The sequence below is a fragment of the Garra rufa genome, chromosome 1 (genome assembly GCF_049309525.1).
Source record: "Garra rufa chromosome 1, GarRuf1.0, whole genome shotgun sequence".
Taxonomy (NCBI): Eukaryota; Metazoa; Chordata; class Actinopteri; order Cypriniformes; family Cyprinidae; genus Garra; species Garra rufa.
In genome coordinates, this window is record NC_133361.1 from 64,129,519 (window position 1) to 64,146,837 (window position 17,319).

Sequence of the window (17,319 nt, forward strand, 5' to 3'; positions counted from 1 at the left end):
ACATCAGCAACACGCCGAAGCAAACAGCCCCCCTCTGTGAGCAACTCTGTCATTTCCAATAAATGTCACCTCCGCACGGCACAAAGCTGAACGCTCAGAAAAACACGCCATCTGAACCCTGACCTTTCTGACTTCACACCCAAAGACAATAAAGCGTTCAGGCGGAGCTGTCACATGCATGTTTGACTTCCGCAATCTCTGCACTTCTGAGATGTCTTTTTTTAGATACTGTCAGAGCTTTTTACCTCCTGTGGTCTTTCATCCACACCAATCAAATCAGCTTTAGAAAAAACGTCGGTGGTGATTTTTCAGTCCAACAGATACGTTTCAAAAACGCAAGTTCTAAGCCTTTGCTGATACTACACCCAATTTGATCTGTACTGTATTTCAAAGCCGATCATTAGGACTGACTTTCACATTTCGTGAGTGATGACATTGGAGCCGTTCGTTCAGACAGTATAGTCAATATCCGTTACATCTACATCAGTTGCTGTAATAATTACTTCAGATGCCCAGAAACTTTCTTCTGCAACAACACAGCGCTCTGAGGCATTGCTGTATTTTACACCTTCATGAACATGTCCGCTCATTCACTATTTTTGATACAGCAAATGGCACATAGTTCACAATATAGTGAAAGAGTGAACAAAAATGAGATCTAATATGACTGTAGGCTGCACATTATATATGCCAGTACAATACATACACACAATATATAAAAATACAACCTCAAAATCTAATCTTATATCAATTTGACTGAGACATATTTCTAAAAATCTGTTTTTAATTGGATTTTAACCATATTGTAGTCCTAATAACCCTTTCCTTTCCTTTCCTTTCCTTTCCTTTTCTTTCCTTTCCTTTCCTTTCCTTTCCTCTCCTTTCCTGTCCTGTCCTGTCCTGTCCTTATACGTGACCCTGGACCACAAAACCAGTCATAAGTAGCGGGGCTGTATTTGTAGCAATTGCTAACCATACATTGTATGGGTCAAAATTAAAGATTTTTCTTTTATGCCTCAAATCATTAGACTATTAAGTAAAGATCATGTTCCATGAAGATATTTTTTTTAATTTCCTACCATAAATATATAAAAACAAATTTTTGATTAGTAATATGCATTGCTAAGAACTTAATTTGGACAACTTGAAAGGCGATTTCCTCAATATTTTGATTTTTTTGCACCCTCAGATTCCAGATTTTCAAATAGTTGTATCTCAGCCAAATATTGTCCTGTAACAAACCATACATTAATGAAAAGCTTATTTATTCAGCATTCAGATGATGTATACATCTCAACTTCAAAAAATTGACCCTTATGACTGGTTTTGTGGTCCAGGGTTCACAAATGCCTGTAGATTCTGGCTACCAACATCTGTTATATCAGCTCCCTTAAATTTTATGCTAACTCAGTTTTATTTTACAGTAACTCAAGTCAAAACTATCAAACTAATTCTAAAAGAAGACACTTTACATCACCACATAACTAAAAAGCAATGTGTGTATGTTCATAATGCTAATATACTTGACCTGACCAAACCAAAACAAGTAACATAAACTTTCTTTAATGGAAACTTACTAGTAAATTACTGTTTAGAAATCACATGTGAACAGTACCTTGTGAAAAATACACAAAAATCAATTTTATGGGATGAGAAGTAGTACCATTATCAGTAAATTTATCAGTTGCAATGCTATGTGTGAACAAGCCATTAGATTACTGTTGTGAGCATATATGAGGTCTGTAAGAACACACTGATGCAAGAAGTCTGCTTTGGGCCAATGATGATAACTGCTTGTGGTGACATTTCTGCAACAGCGATATTACGTATACTGCGTGTTCCACAGCAGTTTCAATGTAAAAAGTCTAGTAAGTGATACTAAAACACACTCTCAATATGTGACTGTGACACGTTTTTATAACATTTCTTCAGGCACGTATTGCAGCGGTTCAAAATTCAAGTGTCCTGTGAGTGTCGCTAAAAGTTAATGCTCTATCGTGTTGAAAAATAACAAATCTCCTACACCCAACCCAATAGAGTTAACAAATGCAAAAGTGATACAAAAATGAATTTGCTGATGCAACTGTGCTATTTTATTATTTTTCTACGCAGTTTTTGTCGCACCATAGTTTCACGGAATTCGTACCGGAGTGCTTGACACGCTGGAATAGAACAATAGATTCCTATGGATGCTTCCACATAGACTGTGAACATTTGCGCACCAAAAAAGCGAATTTTTTTTTTTTTAACAACCAGTCTGATTAATCTTTTTCAGTTTCGCAAACCGAAAACACGGTCGTCCAATAAGATTTGAGCATTACACCACATACCCGGAGCATTTACATTACATTTACATTTACATTTATTCATTTAGCAGACGCTTTTATCCAAAGTGACTAACAAGTGGGAATACAACAAGTGATTCATCCTAAGGAGGCAGATCAACATAGGAAGTGCTCAAAAATACCATATATCAGGCGTTGTTAGAAGAGTGCAGGCTAGAATAGAAGGGGAATATCAAGAAAGAGAGGAGACAGGCTAGAGAGGGAGGATAGAGAAAGAGAGGAATTTTTTTTTTTTTATATATATATAGAGTCACATAGTGTCGAAAAAGATGGGTTTTCAGCAGTCGCTTGAAAGCTGTTAAGGAGACTGAATCCCGGATAGGGGTGGGAAGATCATTCCACCAGGCAGGAACGTTGCACGAGAATGTTCTGGAAAGTGATTTCATACCTCTCTGTGGTGGTACAATGAGGCGTCTTTCACTAGAGGATCTCAGACATCTGGAGGGAGTGTAGATTCGTAGTAGTGATTGGAGGTAGGCAGGTGATGAGCCGGTGGCTGTCCTATATGCCAGCATCAGTGCCTTGAATTTGATGCGGGCTGTAACCAGTAGCTAGTGCAGAGATATAAAGAGAGGTGTGACATGGGCCTTTTTGGGCTCATTGAAGACCAGTCGTGCTGCTGCATTCTGAATCATTTGTAGAGGTCTGATTGTACATGCTGGAAGACCGGCTAAAAGAGCATTGCAATAGTCCAGCCTGGAAATGATCAGGGCCTGGACAAGGAGTTGTGTAGCATGCTCTGTTAGGAAGGGCCTGATCTTTCTGATGTTGTGCAATGCAAACCTGCAAGATCTAGCAGTTTTAGCAATGTGATCTTTAAAGGTCAATTGGTTGTCAAAGATTACACCCAGATTTCTGGCTGAAGTCGATGGGGTAATTGTTGATGAACCTAACTGGATGGAGAAGTCATGTTGTAAAGATGGAGTGGCAGGAAAGATGAGGAGTTCAGTCTTTGCTAGATTGAGCTGTAGATGGTGTTCCTTCATCCATGCAGAGATATCCGCCAGGCAGCCTGAGATCCACGCAGCTACCAATGGATCATCTGGTTTGAATGAAAGATAGAGCTGTGTGTCATCAGCATAGCAATGGTAGGAGAAGCCATGTGCCTGTATGATGGGGCCCAGAGATGTAGTGTATATGGAGAAGAGGAGGGGGTCCAAGAACTGATCCCTGAGGAACCCCAGTGACCAGTTGATGAGTTTTGGATACCTCCCCTCCCCAGGCCACTCTGAAAGACCTACCAGAGAGGTAGGATTCGAACCAGCGAAGTGAATTCCCTGTGATGCCCAGCGATGAGAGGGTGGACAAGAGGATCTGATGATTCACCGTGTCAAAAGCTGCAGATAGATCCAGCAAAATGAGTACTGATGATTTGGAATCAGCTTTAGCAGTCCGCAAGGCTTCAGTGACAGACAGTAGAGCAGTCTCAGTTGAATGGCCACTCCTGAACCCTGACTGGTTAGCATCCAATAGATTGTTCTGTGAGAGAAATAAAGAAAGCTGGTTGAAAACGGCTCTTTCCACGGTGTCTTTGCTATGAATGGAAGGAGAGAGACAGGTCTGTAGTTGTCGATGAGTAAAGTGTTCAGTGTAGGTTTTTTGAGCAGAGGGGTTACCCGGGCCTGCTTAAACGTAGTGGGGAAAGTGCCTGTGAGAAGAGATGTGTTGATGATGTGTGTGAGCGCCGGTAGGATTGTGGGAGAGATTTCTTGGAGAAGGTGTGAGGGGATAGGATCTAAAAGACATGTCGTCGGATGGCTGGAGAGGAGTAGTTTGGCTACTTCTGCCTCAGAGTAAGGACAGAAGGAGAAGAGGGGAGTTCCAGTCGTGACTGTGGTCAATTGTAGTTCCTGTATGTGTGGAGCTGAGAACTTATTACTGATAGATGTAGTTTTGTCTGTGAAGAATGTGGCGAAATCATCAGCTGTTATAGAAGTGGTGGGAGGTGGTGGAGGGGGGCAAAGCAGTTAATTAAAAGTTTTGAAAAGGTTGCGTGCATCCGGAGCATTGTTGATCTTGTTGTGGAAGTATGAAGATTTGGCAGTATGTACTTGGGAAGAGAAGGATGAGAGCAGAGACCGATACATACTCAGGTCAGATGGATCCTGAGATTTGTGCCATTTTCTCTCGGCTGCCCTAAGTTTGGACCGATGCTCTCGGAGAACATCGGATAACCAAAGGGTTTGAAGGAGCAGCCCGTGCTGGCCGGGAGGAGAGAGGGCATACATCGTCTAGACAAGAGGTTAGAGTGGAGCACAAGGTGTCGGTTGCTGCATTAGTATCCAGGGATGAGAAGTGGGTTGGAGAGGGAAGGGAAGAAGATACTAAGGAAGAAAGGTGGGAGGGTGAGAGAGAGCGTAGGTTTCGTCTAAAAGTAACAGGTAGAGGTGTTGGGGGAGCGCAAGTAGCAAGATGTAGGTTAAGGGTAATGAAGAAGTGGTCGGAGATGTGTAGGGGTTTGACTACAATGCTATCTGAAATACAATTTCGTGTGTAAATGAGATCAAGTTGTTTGCCAGATTCATGAGTGTATTTAGTGATGATGTGTTTTAGATCAAATGAAGCTAGGAGTGAATGGAAGTCTGCAGCATAGGGCTTGTCAAGGTGAATGTTGAAGTCCCCAAAGACTAAAAGTGGAGTGCCATCCTCTAGAAAAAAAGGAAAGCAGCCCATCCAGCTCTTCAAAGAAGAAGCCAAAGTGGAGTAGGTGGGCGGTAAATTACCACAACATGGAGTTTGATAGGAGATATGATAGTGATTGTATGCGATTCAAATGAGTTATAGTTGCATAGAGGAGAATGGGTTGAGTATTTCCAGTTGTCAGAAATAAGAAGTCCCGTACCCCCACCCCTTCCAGTCTGACGAGGGGTGTGAGAGAAGGAGAATTTATTAGATAGAGCGGCTGGGGTAGTTGAGTCTTCTGGACGTATCCAGGTCTCAGTCAAACCTAGGATGCTCAGGCCAGATTGCAAAGAAAATGCCGAAATGAAGTCAGCTTTGTTGACAGCTGACTGACAGTTCCAGAGTCCAACCGTGAAAGAGAAAGGTTCAGTGGAAGAGGTGTCGATAGGACGCAGGTTAGAAATATTGCGTCGACGTGTGCGTGTGATGTTAGTGCGGTGTGTAGAGAGCACCGGAATGAATTGGAAACACATGATAGAGGAGGACAGAAAGAAGAGTGAAATAAAGGAAAGCAGTACTTAAGTGTGTTGTCGGTTTTGTTGCTCAATAAGTCACGCAGGAAAAGTCGCAGGTCTTTACTCTCGTCGGTCTTCAGCGCTTCAGCGTCAGCTGATACAACACAGTTAAATACACCACCAATCAATACTTTAGTGATAGCAGTTGGGGACGCCCACTCGGCTGAGTCAGTCCCAAATGGATCGTACGCAAACCGAAACGAAAAAGTCACACACTTTGCACTTTTAAGCGCGCTCAGGAAGGGAGCGATATCACAAACAAAAGCTTCCCTTGGCCGTCGGCTCAGTATTTCAATTTGAATAAGAGCAATCAAAACTACTATTTAGAACAAAATCACCAGGAAACAAATAAACAGAAACAAACAAATACTCTCTAGCAGCAACAAAATGCAAGTAGAAACCAATAAGTCAATAAATAGAAAACAAGGACGTGTTTATCTAGCAGCAACAAATGCAACAACCGCCTATTTAAAATACAGAATTTAAGTAGTCACTTACACGCTGTCGTCCTGTCCGCCAGAGGACTGAAAATCACTTTCAGTCCGCCAGAGGACTGAAAATCACTTTCAGTCCTCTGGAGCAGCTGCCGTTGCACAAAAAAACGAGAGTGCTGGCGCTGTTTGGAAAACCAGTGTAAACAAACACAGAAGAAAAGTATTCCGAGAGAGAACAGGATGCGCTGTTGTTATCATCGCATCTGAGAACAGATGGTAATTCTCACATGTTCTTAATAATTTCTATTAATTCTCCACTGAATTATGTGATCTGGAGAAGAACACTGTTTGTTTCCTTCCACGTGCGCGAGTGTTATATGAGTCATAACGCGTTCACTCTCTAGATCTTCCGTTTTTTTAAAAAAAATATTGAAACATTTTTCTACTGTTCTACACATGAAATATGAAAGCAAACAGACATATGATTAGGTTATATAATCACAGGTGTGAATTAGCAGAAGGCAAACAATCGTTTTACGCTCGGTGTGAAAGCACCATTCGTCCGTGATTCGCCTCGCGTTTTCGCATCGCGCTCAGTGTGGAAAGGCCTTCATACAGTGTAAGGAACTGTACAAAAATCAGGCTTTCCTAATCAAACCTCTGGCCCTGTAAATCATACTTTTTGTGAAAATTAATAAAAGTCTTAGTTTTACTGCCTCTAGTGGTCATTTCAAATAGAAACTTGCTTCAATTTGTACATATAGGTACAAATGTAGACAGATGCACGTATTTCCAATGAGCCTGGGTAGAATGAAACGATGACACAATTACGTCACTCTGTTTGTTTTAATAATTCAAATTGCTTTTCTATGTAAACATGAGCTAGACATGTCTTTGATACTGGCGGCTGAAGGTCTGGAATTCATGGCGGCTTTGGTTGGCCAAGGCCCGCCCATAAGGCCATTTGACCGACATGTCAAACAACCAATCACAGTTCGTTTCGTTCAGTGTCACGTTTCGGTGCGTGGAAATGCCCCCACAACAACAGACTGGCGTGCAACAAGTCAGTCATTGAAATAACCAGCATTGAAAGTTAAATAAGAAGAGGGAGAACAAGCAGCAAGTCAGTAATTTGTTCGTGAACGTCGCAAAAGTGTATAACAACAATGGTGTCTGCATAAGCACCTTTTAGCAAAACGCCGAGTAAATCAGTCTGCGCTTTGTTTCCTGGAGGACCGAAAATAAATGAGACACTTGCGTCTCCCGGAAATCCGGTCAAATTCAACTAATCAGATGACGACTTCGACATTCCTGAAGTGTTTCCAGTTAAGTGTACCATATGCATCAGACGTTTAGCCAACGTTCCAACGTCTGAGGCTGAGATTATTGACTGTCCTTCTTTTCTATTCATCGGCGGCTCTGCATTGGGTATTATTGTGCAGCATCTTTCCTTTTTCCTTTTTGTGTTCTGTGAGATCAGCCCCTCACGCCTGTCACTCAGAAGTTAAAAAATGTTGTCAAGTTGGACAGATAGTGAAACGAAAACGCTTTCCCTTATCTGGGCAGGTGTAGAAAAAACTCTGAAGCGTTAAAAAAGGTAATTTCCTAACCCTAAATGATGGACATCACAGAGTTTATTGGTGTTTTGCTACTGATGTGTAAATGGTGTTTGAGCTGTAATGCATTTGTGTATTTACCAGAAAAGTCAGTCTTGTAATTTTACGGTAATTTGCCAGGTTTGATGTGTGAAAGCATCAATAGTTTGACAATTTAATTATTTTTCCAGTTGACACCAGTGGTGCAGGAATGTCATACTTCAGCTTTAAACTATCACTTCCATTGATTACTTTTCAACGAAACAGAAGAAATAGAAAGTTGACATCATACTTTGATGCGCATCAAAGATTGTATAGCTAGGGTGCGTGGGTGTTTTTATCCTCTAAGATTTGTTGATGTCTGGAGAAATCACAAAGTAAAGCCATGGCACCAGCGCCCGTTTGAACTTCTGATGTGACAGGCATCTGTTTCCATGGAGACAGCTGAAAACTCTGGGAAGTGTCTTAACTAACTCATCGGCAAGAAGTTGACTGTCTGTAACATTCAGACAGCTGCTGCCTTCAAGACCTGTTGGGAACTTCCCACTTGCAAACTCTGAACTTGTCACTGCGGTGTGATGTGTGTTCAAGTGCTGTGGCTAGAATAAAATAGAAGCGTCGAGCTTGCTTAGGAAGGATTTTTGTGAGGGTCAAGGGATGAGCAAGTCTATATTTCCTCAGTTTGTCTTTCTTCTGTATTATTTTTCATTCTCAGGCAGCCACAGAAAATGATGACAGATGTGTTTTGGACATGCTGGCCAGTCGCCTCATTATCCAGCAGCTATGCTAATGTTTTCTGCCAAGACATATCGCTATTCCTCATCACATACACAAAAATGTATGCAAACCCATTTTCACATGGTGACAGAGCTTTTGCACCCATAAAATATTAAATTAAATTCAATGTAGTGTGTGAAGTAGAGTTCTTAGAATTAAAACAATGTTTATTAGCAGCTGCAAAATCTCATTCGTTTACATTTTAGTTTCACAGACTTGATTAATTTGTCCTCAAGCCGTGATGAACTGCTTTTTCAGCTGAACCATGCGCTAACAGCACAAAGATAAACATGGAGATAACTGGCAATTAAAACATTGTGGTGCCGTTCGTGTGCGCTCATCTAGTAAATACGATTATCCCTATGTGACTTGAAGGCAGCAAGTGACACCTGACTTGAAGAATGTTACTGCTGCACTGTAATCATGAATATGAAGCTTCACCTGTGGAGGGCAGAGCTCAGCTCCTCCAGTCTGTGGGACTCACTGCTGTTGCTCATTTTAGATAGGGTGTCGATCCTCTTCATGATTATCTCCAACATATCGCTGATCTTTCTCAGGACCCCACGAGACTCGAGACCGCCCAACACTGTTACACAAAACAATGAGGACATGTCAGTTCAGACAGATACAACAAGCATGCATACAGACATTGCTGAAAATATCAAAGTACGTTTCAGAAAGGGATAGTTAACTCAAAAAAAAAACAATATTATTCACTTATTGTAAATCTGTCATTCTAAACCTGTATTATGGAACACAAAAGGAAATGTTTAGAAGTACGTACAAAAAAATACAGCATTGTAAATGTCAAGTTCTGTCATGAAACTGGCGCAGGCTGATGGGTCATTGATGGGTCCTTGGCACAATCTAACTGGTTAATGTTGCATAAACAGCCAATGAGCTTAATGATTTGCATTTAAATTGATGGTTAGCATTCACTAGAGCATTTTGCAGCACATTTTTAAAGTTTCTCTGAAACCCTCCACCTCCCCAGCTCCACCTGTATAGATCTGCTACGGGTTTTTATATATGCTATCTACACTGTGCATATGTATTGGCAGTAGCAAGTTCTTACAGCAGCAGCATAACACATCTATTCTGTCAAGTACATTAACACTGTCATAACCATTACTATGCAAAAAATCTTCAGAGAGCTGTCATGAAAGAACTGTTGTATTGTTTTATGTCACATAAGACATATTTTAACCACACTCTCTATAATTATTTTTTTATGTCTATAGGACTTTACAATGTTCGCATGTTGTCAGTTATTTTAGTCCATTTAATTCCTTGTAATATTTTATATATGTATGTCTTTATGTGTATGTATGTATGTATCTTGTTAAAACAGAACAAAAGTCAGCGCACCATTAGGGTCTTCTTTTCCCTGGACATGTCCTCTTTTTGGACCTAAAAAATGTGTCGAGCCAGGATTTCTAAATCACCCAAAATGTCCGTGATTCGGCTTTTGCTTTCTACAGTCGGCATTCATTGTGTGCGTTTTTGTATTAAAGCCTTGTGCGGGACTGTTTTCTTAATCCCACGCCCGCAAATACTCTAATATTGTATCTAATTTTCGTGAATCAGGGAGTTGCTATCAATATGCGTATTTCTGTCATAACTCTCTGAAAAGTTTAGCAAGTTAATGGAAATGACAATGTTTATGTACAGCTGCTGCTGGTTATTGCTGTAGTTGTAGATTATTGCTGCTGATGCTGCAAGCAAGTAAAGAACTTGCTACTGCAAAGCATATGGCGATACGGTGCTGTGAGTATTTAAGACATGCTGCTGCTGGACAAATAGCATAAAATAATCTGTAGCAGATCTATACAGTTGGAGCTGGGGAAGGTGGAGGGTTTCAGAGGAACTCCAAAACTACCAGCCATTTAAATAGCTGCAAGCTGCAAGTTCATTGGTTGCGTATGCAACATGAACCAATGAGCTTGTGCCAAGTCGTATAACTCTATGATATCATCAGTTACGTTAACAACCCATCAGCCTGCGTCATCTAGAGTTTCATGGCAGAACTAGGTATTTATATCGCTTTGAATGCAGCTCGTGTTGGATGTAGGGTTGCCAAATTTGCATTTTTCCATGGAATTGGACTGATTTTAAACTGTTGTGGCGGGTTGTTTTTTGCCTGTGGGGTAAAGGTTTAAAATACTGCATAAATTACATTTGACTGAAATGCTTGTATTAAAACATTTTGCATTCTACCTATGATAAAACTTTTGTGAAGAATGGCCACTGTGGTAGGAAGCTTTTCATCTGTTATGATTAATCTGCAAAACAGTGACTGTAAAATATGTAGTTTAGGTATGAAATGACATAATTTTGTTTTAATATGGGATATGGTCACACCCCATCCTCTTTTTTAAAAACTAAAATATGGTCACCCTAACACCATACAACAATTTATTGACATAGAATTGTCTGATAAAGAGTCTGTGTGCTCTCAACGTCATTTATTTAGTAGTTATTACATTTTTGGAGCTTTGGTGTGATACATTTTTTTTCAGTTTTCTTATTATATTTATTGTCAAGCATCCTAATTGAGAATTTTGCCAGATATGTTATTTATTTATTTATTTTTTTACCTGCCATGAGAAAAATCACATGACAGTAAACTAGGAAATGCACTAGTATTAAGTGAGCAGCATGGCAATCAAAATGGCTGTCACCAAACACAATGCTAGCTGTAGGGGAACACTGATTTTCTGGACTGTGGAGTTCTCTATTCATAGGCTTACCTTTCCAGAGACTAGCTTCAAGGCATTTGGATTATCTGTGTTTGTGGATTGCATATACACTGGTGGGCACATTTGGACTTTCAGCACTCTGGGACTCTTAAAGACTGTTTAAGGGTATGGTCATGGCTGCCAGTTCTCACGCATTCAGCACACTCTCACAACGTGAGGCAAACATCAATTTTCTCACACAGTCAAAAGCACCCTCATTTAAAACGAAATAATAGGATATTGGCAAAACAGATGGTAAAGGCTTCAGTGCGTATTTGTGATTGTGCTTTGGAAAGTGTCAAAAGTTTCTATTTATGTGTTTTTGTAGCACTGAGATTGGTCATTGAGTTTCAGTTCAAGTCAGAATTCACTCACCACTAAACGCTGGATTTTTTCTTGCATGCTTGCCATTCCTCTTATTGTAACAAGGCATAAAAATGTTGTAAATAAGAGATTCATTGTGCAATTTAAGAGAGCTTCAGTGATTATAATGGAACATTTTAGTGATCATATGGAAGTGCTATTTGCTCACTACGTATAAGCCATTCTGAATGTGAATAAAAGTTTTCACAACACTGATTTTCAGTAAGCATAAATAACATCTTAAATTTTAACCTTAACTACTGCCTTTTTGTCATTTTTTAAGCACAGCAGACCCATTTTCTCTTCACTTTCATTGTATAGGGAAGATTTGCGTGCCAGGATTTTGTAAACATCTACTTTTGTGTGGATGATGGAAGACCAGTTAACACCACGGCTATACTGGTCCCCATGCAGTTAGACCCGCACCAGTTCAGCATGGAAATTTATGTTGTCCTGAGTCAGTCTTTTCAACAGAGGAAAAACACAACACAAAGATAAATATACCCTAGGGTTGCACTCTCTACTGAGAAAAGCTCAAAAGCAAAGTCATGGCAAAACAAAGAGCCTAAATGGAGACTGAACTCAAATTCGCTGGCATATTAGTTGTATTTACTCATAATACAAAGAACAGGCTGAGGGTTTTATTCAACAACATTTCAAAAGCGTCTCATTAGCACAGCCTCTCTCTCTCCAGAGCATCAGCGGTGAGGCAGCCTACTTCAACTCTCATAACTGAAGAAAGGACACAAACAGCACAATACAGGAAGGGGACCAATTAGGCCGACTGTCAAGTTTAATTTCAGAGCTTTCCGAACTCCTGCTGTCTGTTTCCCAGGAAGCTGGTGCAAGTGAGTGGATGCCTCTCACCTGGCCAATTAAACAGAACACATCTACAACTGTGAGGTCAGTAGGCCTTCAGAATGCTCCGCTCATCATCCTGAAGTTGAATACATCTTACTAATGATGAAGGCTACAAGAACATTATAGCCGAGTTATTTCTAAAGTTTCTTTGCAGCTGATCTTCCTCAGAGCTACAGCTACTTTATTTTGGGGTCAATGCTTCTCAGAGCTGGAGGTAACGTTCACCCTAACATGATAATTATGTGATTGTTTACTCACCCTCATGTTTTTTTTAACCCTGCATAGATTTCTGTCTTGTGTGGAACTCAAAAGAACATATTTTGAAGAACGCTGGGGTCCAAACAACATTGTATCCTACTGACATTTATTTTATGAACAAAAACACTAGTCAACTAATTGGGAATAAGGACATCTGCAATTCAGGTTCCATTTTCACTTGACTGTGAATGGGTTTTAAAACATGTTCTGTCTTTTTTTTTATTTTAACCAACAATGTAACAGAAGTAGCAACATATTTCTTCCTCAGTATTGTAACGCACAGCCAAATGAAATGGATTATCAAGACCGAAAACAAAATGTCATAATGTAGACTTGGTTCTGTGCCTTGATTCTTCATTGGATGAAGGCAAATCAGAAACAGAGCTTGTAGGTGAAATGAAGATAAAGTGATTTGAGAAATCTGCAAATGTCACTGGTAGACAATTAAAATAAAATAAAAATGCATGGATGAATTGTCCAAAATGTGATGTATAATACACATTTAGAATATAGATTGACTTGTCATATCATGCCAGCTTTAGATTGACATGCCATCCTAAAATGCATTTATCTATTGTGACCCATCCTTGGTTAATGAGCACAAATGTCTTTACAAGGTCTGCCCCCAAAGCAAATATGACTTCATATCAAATTACAAATATGTGTGACAAAACAGTGATAGGTAATATCTGGTAATCTACAGTAGCTGATCTATGGTCCAGATGTTAACTTTAGTCTGCTAATTGGAAGACCTCTGAGAGCTTTTGATCTCACTGAATTATGTGCGGCGAGTGCTCTCGTGTATCAGGTCTCATAGCGATTTTATCTAAATCGATTTTGAAGATGTGTAAAAACGATTAATGGGCTGGATTTGGCCTGCAGGGTGCTAGTTGAAGATGATCATACAAACACCTGAAACACTGTAATGTATTTTAACATGGCAAAAAATAAATAAGTAAAAGATACTGCGCTTGTGTCAATGTCTTTTAGTTTATAAAAACAAAAGGCAAAATTCAGTGACACGGTCTGTTCTGTATTTTTAGTTTTTTTTTTTTTTTCTTCCGTAAGCACTAAACTGAAATTGTATTTATTATTTAAGCTATGTTTTAAAATGTTAGATTTCCTTTTTGCTTAGTGTTCACATTTGAATCATATAGCTTGACAAACTTCTCTTTAAAATGTTGTGCAATCCTTTGGAAAAAATAAATAAATAAAATAAAATAAAAAGCCAACCTATGCTTGTTTGCTGGAATTAGCTGGTTTCATCTGGTGTTCAGCTGCCCAAAACTACTACCAGACTAGCAAAAAATCAACCAGCAAGGTGGCTTTTTTTTTTTTTTTTTTTTTTTTTTTTTGCAGAAGGCATAATAACTGAAAAACCCTGCTCAGGCGCATACTTCAAAGATCCGCTGAAACAGTACACCATCTGGGCATCTTTGGCGTACTATTTTCAGCATAGGTCTACCATTCGGGATGCAAATTTTAATCATGCATATAATTCAGGACAGATTGTATGCAAATTAGGCTGCAGTGAGTGATTTTTGAATAGTTATGTAACATCACTTTTATGTCCCCTACGCTGGGGGTAAACAACCACCATTCACATGCCAATATGCATTTTCACACTTTCAAAGACTGGTAGGTCCCCATTCGCCTATTCACTGAGGGTTAAATAAATTACTGTCAGGTCACTGACAGAAGGGATTAAAAATAACCTAGAATATTTCTTAAAGTCATTCCTTAATTTCATTCAAGCTACAGAATACAAGCAGCCTAGCAGTAAGGTAAAAAAAGGTAAAAAAAAAAATCAGAAAGAATTATGATTAAAAACTTCCCCTTTTGTGTTTCTTAATCAACCCTATTATGCAGTCAGAATTTTCCAGATAGCAAAAGGCAGCACATGTCAGTCATTACTGTCTATGAGAAAGTCGCCTACATTTGCTTAATTACAAGATATGTAGTGGTTATTGGGTTTTTAATCTGATGACAAGTCCTATTTCTGCTTTTGAAAAGTGGAGGTGGACTCCTTTGAGCTTGATCTTTTGGAATACTAATGTCTTTGAATATCCCTGCTAAACCTGAAAACCAGCATGGTCTGTTTTGGTTGCTGGTGTGCTGGTTTTTCAACAAGGCCTCTTGACTATCGTATTATGGTCAGCCAGCCAGTGTCATAATACTTGAGTTTAGAGTATGCCATGAGTCCAGGACCGTATTTTCAGTTATGGTCATGAATTCAAAAGCATTTGGCATCTGTCTTGACTTGAAACCTGAGACCAGATTTGTCTAATACAAGACTGCAGCTACATTTTGAGTTCTGTGTGAATTGTGAATTCATTCACCTCAAAGGTAAGCATTTGTACATGTTCTGAGATATTCAGACCTTCTTCAGGTCTCTATCTCGACTTGAACTTTGATTCAACCCACTTCAGGTCTTGACTTGATCTTGACTTGAAGACCACTTAAAGACAGCATCTGTGCAGGTCCACCAGTTAGACCAGCATCACCTGACTATATCCAGCATAAACAAGCCTAGACCAGTCTTGTCCATAAAACTAGTCTCCAGATTAGCAAAAAGTGTCAGGAATTAGTACACATGCCATACTATGTTCACTACACCACAGTCAAATCCCAGCTGAAAAGTAAAATCATTATCCCTGATTCCCAAAACCCTCCTGAACCTTAAGCGATACATTTGATCTTTGTGCTGTTCTAAGGTTGACTTTAAGACGGACACCATTTTCAAAGCTCTGGATCAGTGAACGATGCGAGCAGCGTGTGCCGGCTAATCCCACTAACGTATGCTGCCTCAGCGTCCTGATGTATTTATTAGCTTACTGAAAATCCCCTATTTGTTAAACGGCGAGGGCTGATAGAGTGATTCATGACTCCCACATGCGGCTGTATACTGCTGACTGGAGCCGGATCTTGGAAGGAATGCTTGTGCGTGCATGTATGCAGGTGTCCGTGTTAGAAATCCTTAAGGCCATTATACATGTTATGTGTGGGTGAATGGGTTTAAGTAATACAGTAATACTGTATCTAGTATTCTCTATCACAGATTCACAAGTCTTTTTTCATGACCATTTTTCCACTCTCACTCTGATCATTAGAAATGAACAAGTGCTTGACTAACCAGTCTCACCTTTTGTGGACACTAGTGTAGACCAATAAATGAGACTATGGGACTATGTTGGGTCTACAACCCACCTGTCTATGCAACATTTTTGTCAACAAATTGTGGAATCTGAAGAGTATTACAAGGGTTAAGGATGGCATTTGGGATGGTGGTTTGGTTTATAACAGACCAAGGCACGTTTTTGGATACCGAATAGTCATGTCCCTGCTGAAAAAAGAACAGCATTGCTGGTCATCAGCATAAAGTATATTTTGCACACCAGGACCAGCATGGACACTGGTTGCTAGTTTGTGGGTTTCCAGCATGGCGAGAGCTTTACCAGCTCTGTTTTGCTTGAGAACGGCATGACTAGAGAACCAGCATAAACCAGCCTGTATTAACATAGAATTCACAATACTGAATTGAATTGACAATACTGTGGCAATTTCTAAATCTAAATGAGGTTTCTGACACCTTAGGCATTCTAGTACCTATAAGTAACTTTGCAACTAATTGTCAACTAACTAAACATTGTTAGTAAACTGTTAGGTTAGGGTTAGGGCAATCTTGCTTCTAGTCTTTGCATAGCCAGACTGACGGCAGAAGGTCTTGCATCCTTGGCCCTACATCCCTACAATAACAGACTGGTGTGTAAACCTCACATATTTTACACACTTTTCCAGCATTTAGTTGATCCTGGTAAGAAGTCATTGTCACAGTTGTAAAACAATAGCTTTCTTCTTCCATGAGGGGGTTTGGCATCACGGCATCTTTGTTTCCAGGCAGAACATTAAAGAACGCCACACACATCTCCTGGAAAAAAAACTGTAGAATTCAATGACTTTGAAACTCCTGAAGTGTTTCCAATTTTGTGTGCCATAAGCATCAGATGTCCAGCCAACGGTTCTTGGGCGTGATGTCTGAGGCTGAGAATATCCTGCTTCTGGAGGGCAAGTGTCCTGCAGATTTTAGCTCTATCCAGCTTAAACACACTTGCTTAGAAGTTTCTAGTGAGTCTAAAGACCTTGATTTGTTGGTTCAGGTGTTTAATTAGGGCTAAAGCTGCACGCTGCAGGACAGTGGCCCTCCAGAAATGGTCTTGGACACCCTTGGGTTAGAGTTAGTAGAATAACTTAACATGTACTTGCAACGTTACTTGTAGTTAAACTGATTTAAACTGTTAAACAATAATGATTTCTTTAACTGCATGTTAATGTGACCATTATCCACCAGAAAAAAAAAATATATATATATATATATATATATTATAATTATTATTATATATATTGTCCATATATATATATATATATATATATATATATATATATATATATATATTAGTGGTGGGCCGTTATCGGCGTTAACGTGCTGCGTTAACGTGAGACTCTTATCGGGCGATAAAAAAAATATCGCCGTTAATCTATTCTCAAAGTTGGGTTGGGAGCTGGGTCTAAAATACGCAAGATATGATGACTTTAACCTTGATATTTTAGCGCGGATGATGTATACCTAGTCTAATTGCACTGTAGGGGGCGAGAACGAGTCTCCAACTTCTGTGAAATTACCACATCAAATGAGACGTGCATAGTCTGCAAACATGGATGCAGTTATGAAGCCGCTTCAGGGTAGGTGCGTT

General features: G+C 39.7%; 1 protein-coding gene across 1 annotated transcript in view; it reads right to left on the reverse strand.

Annotated features, from left to right (window-relative positions):
- The window catches only part of LOC141318545 (alpha-1,6-mannosylglycoprotein 6-beta-N-acetylglucosaminyltransferase B), a 102,964-nt gene that overhangs the window by 63,626 nt on the left and 22,019 nt on the right, over positions 1 to 17,319 (reverse strand). Inside the window, exon 3 of the mRNA XM_073833203.1 lies at positions 8,790 to 8,934. Within this exon, the coding sequence (XP_073689304.1) occupies positions 8,790 to 8,934 (145 nt within the window). The remainder of the gene's footprint in view (positions 1 to 8,789; positions 8,935 to 17,319) is intronic.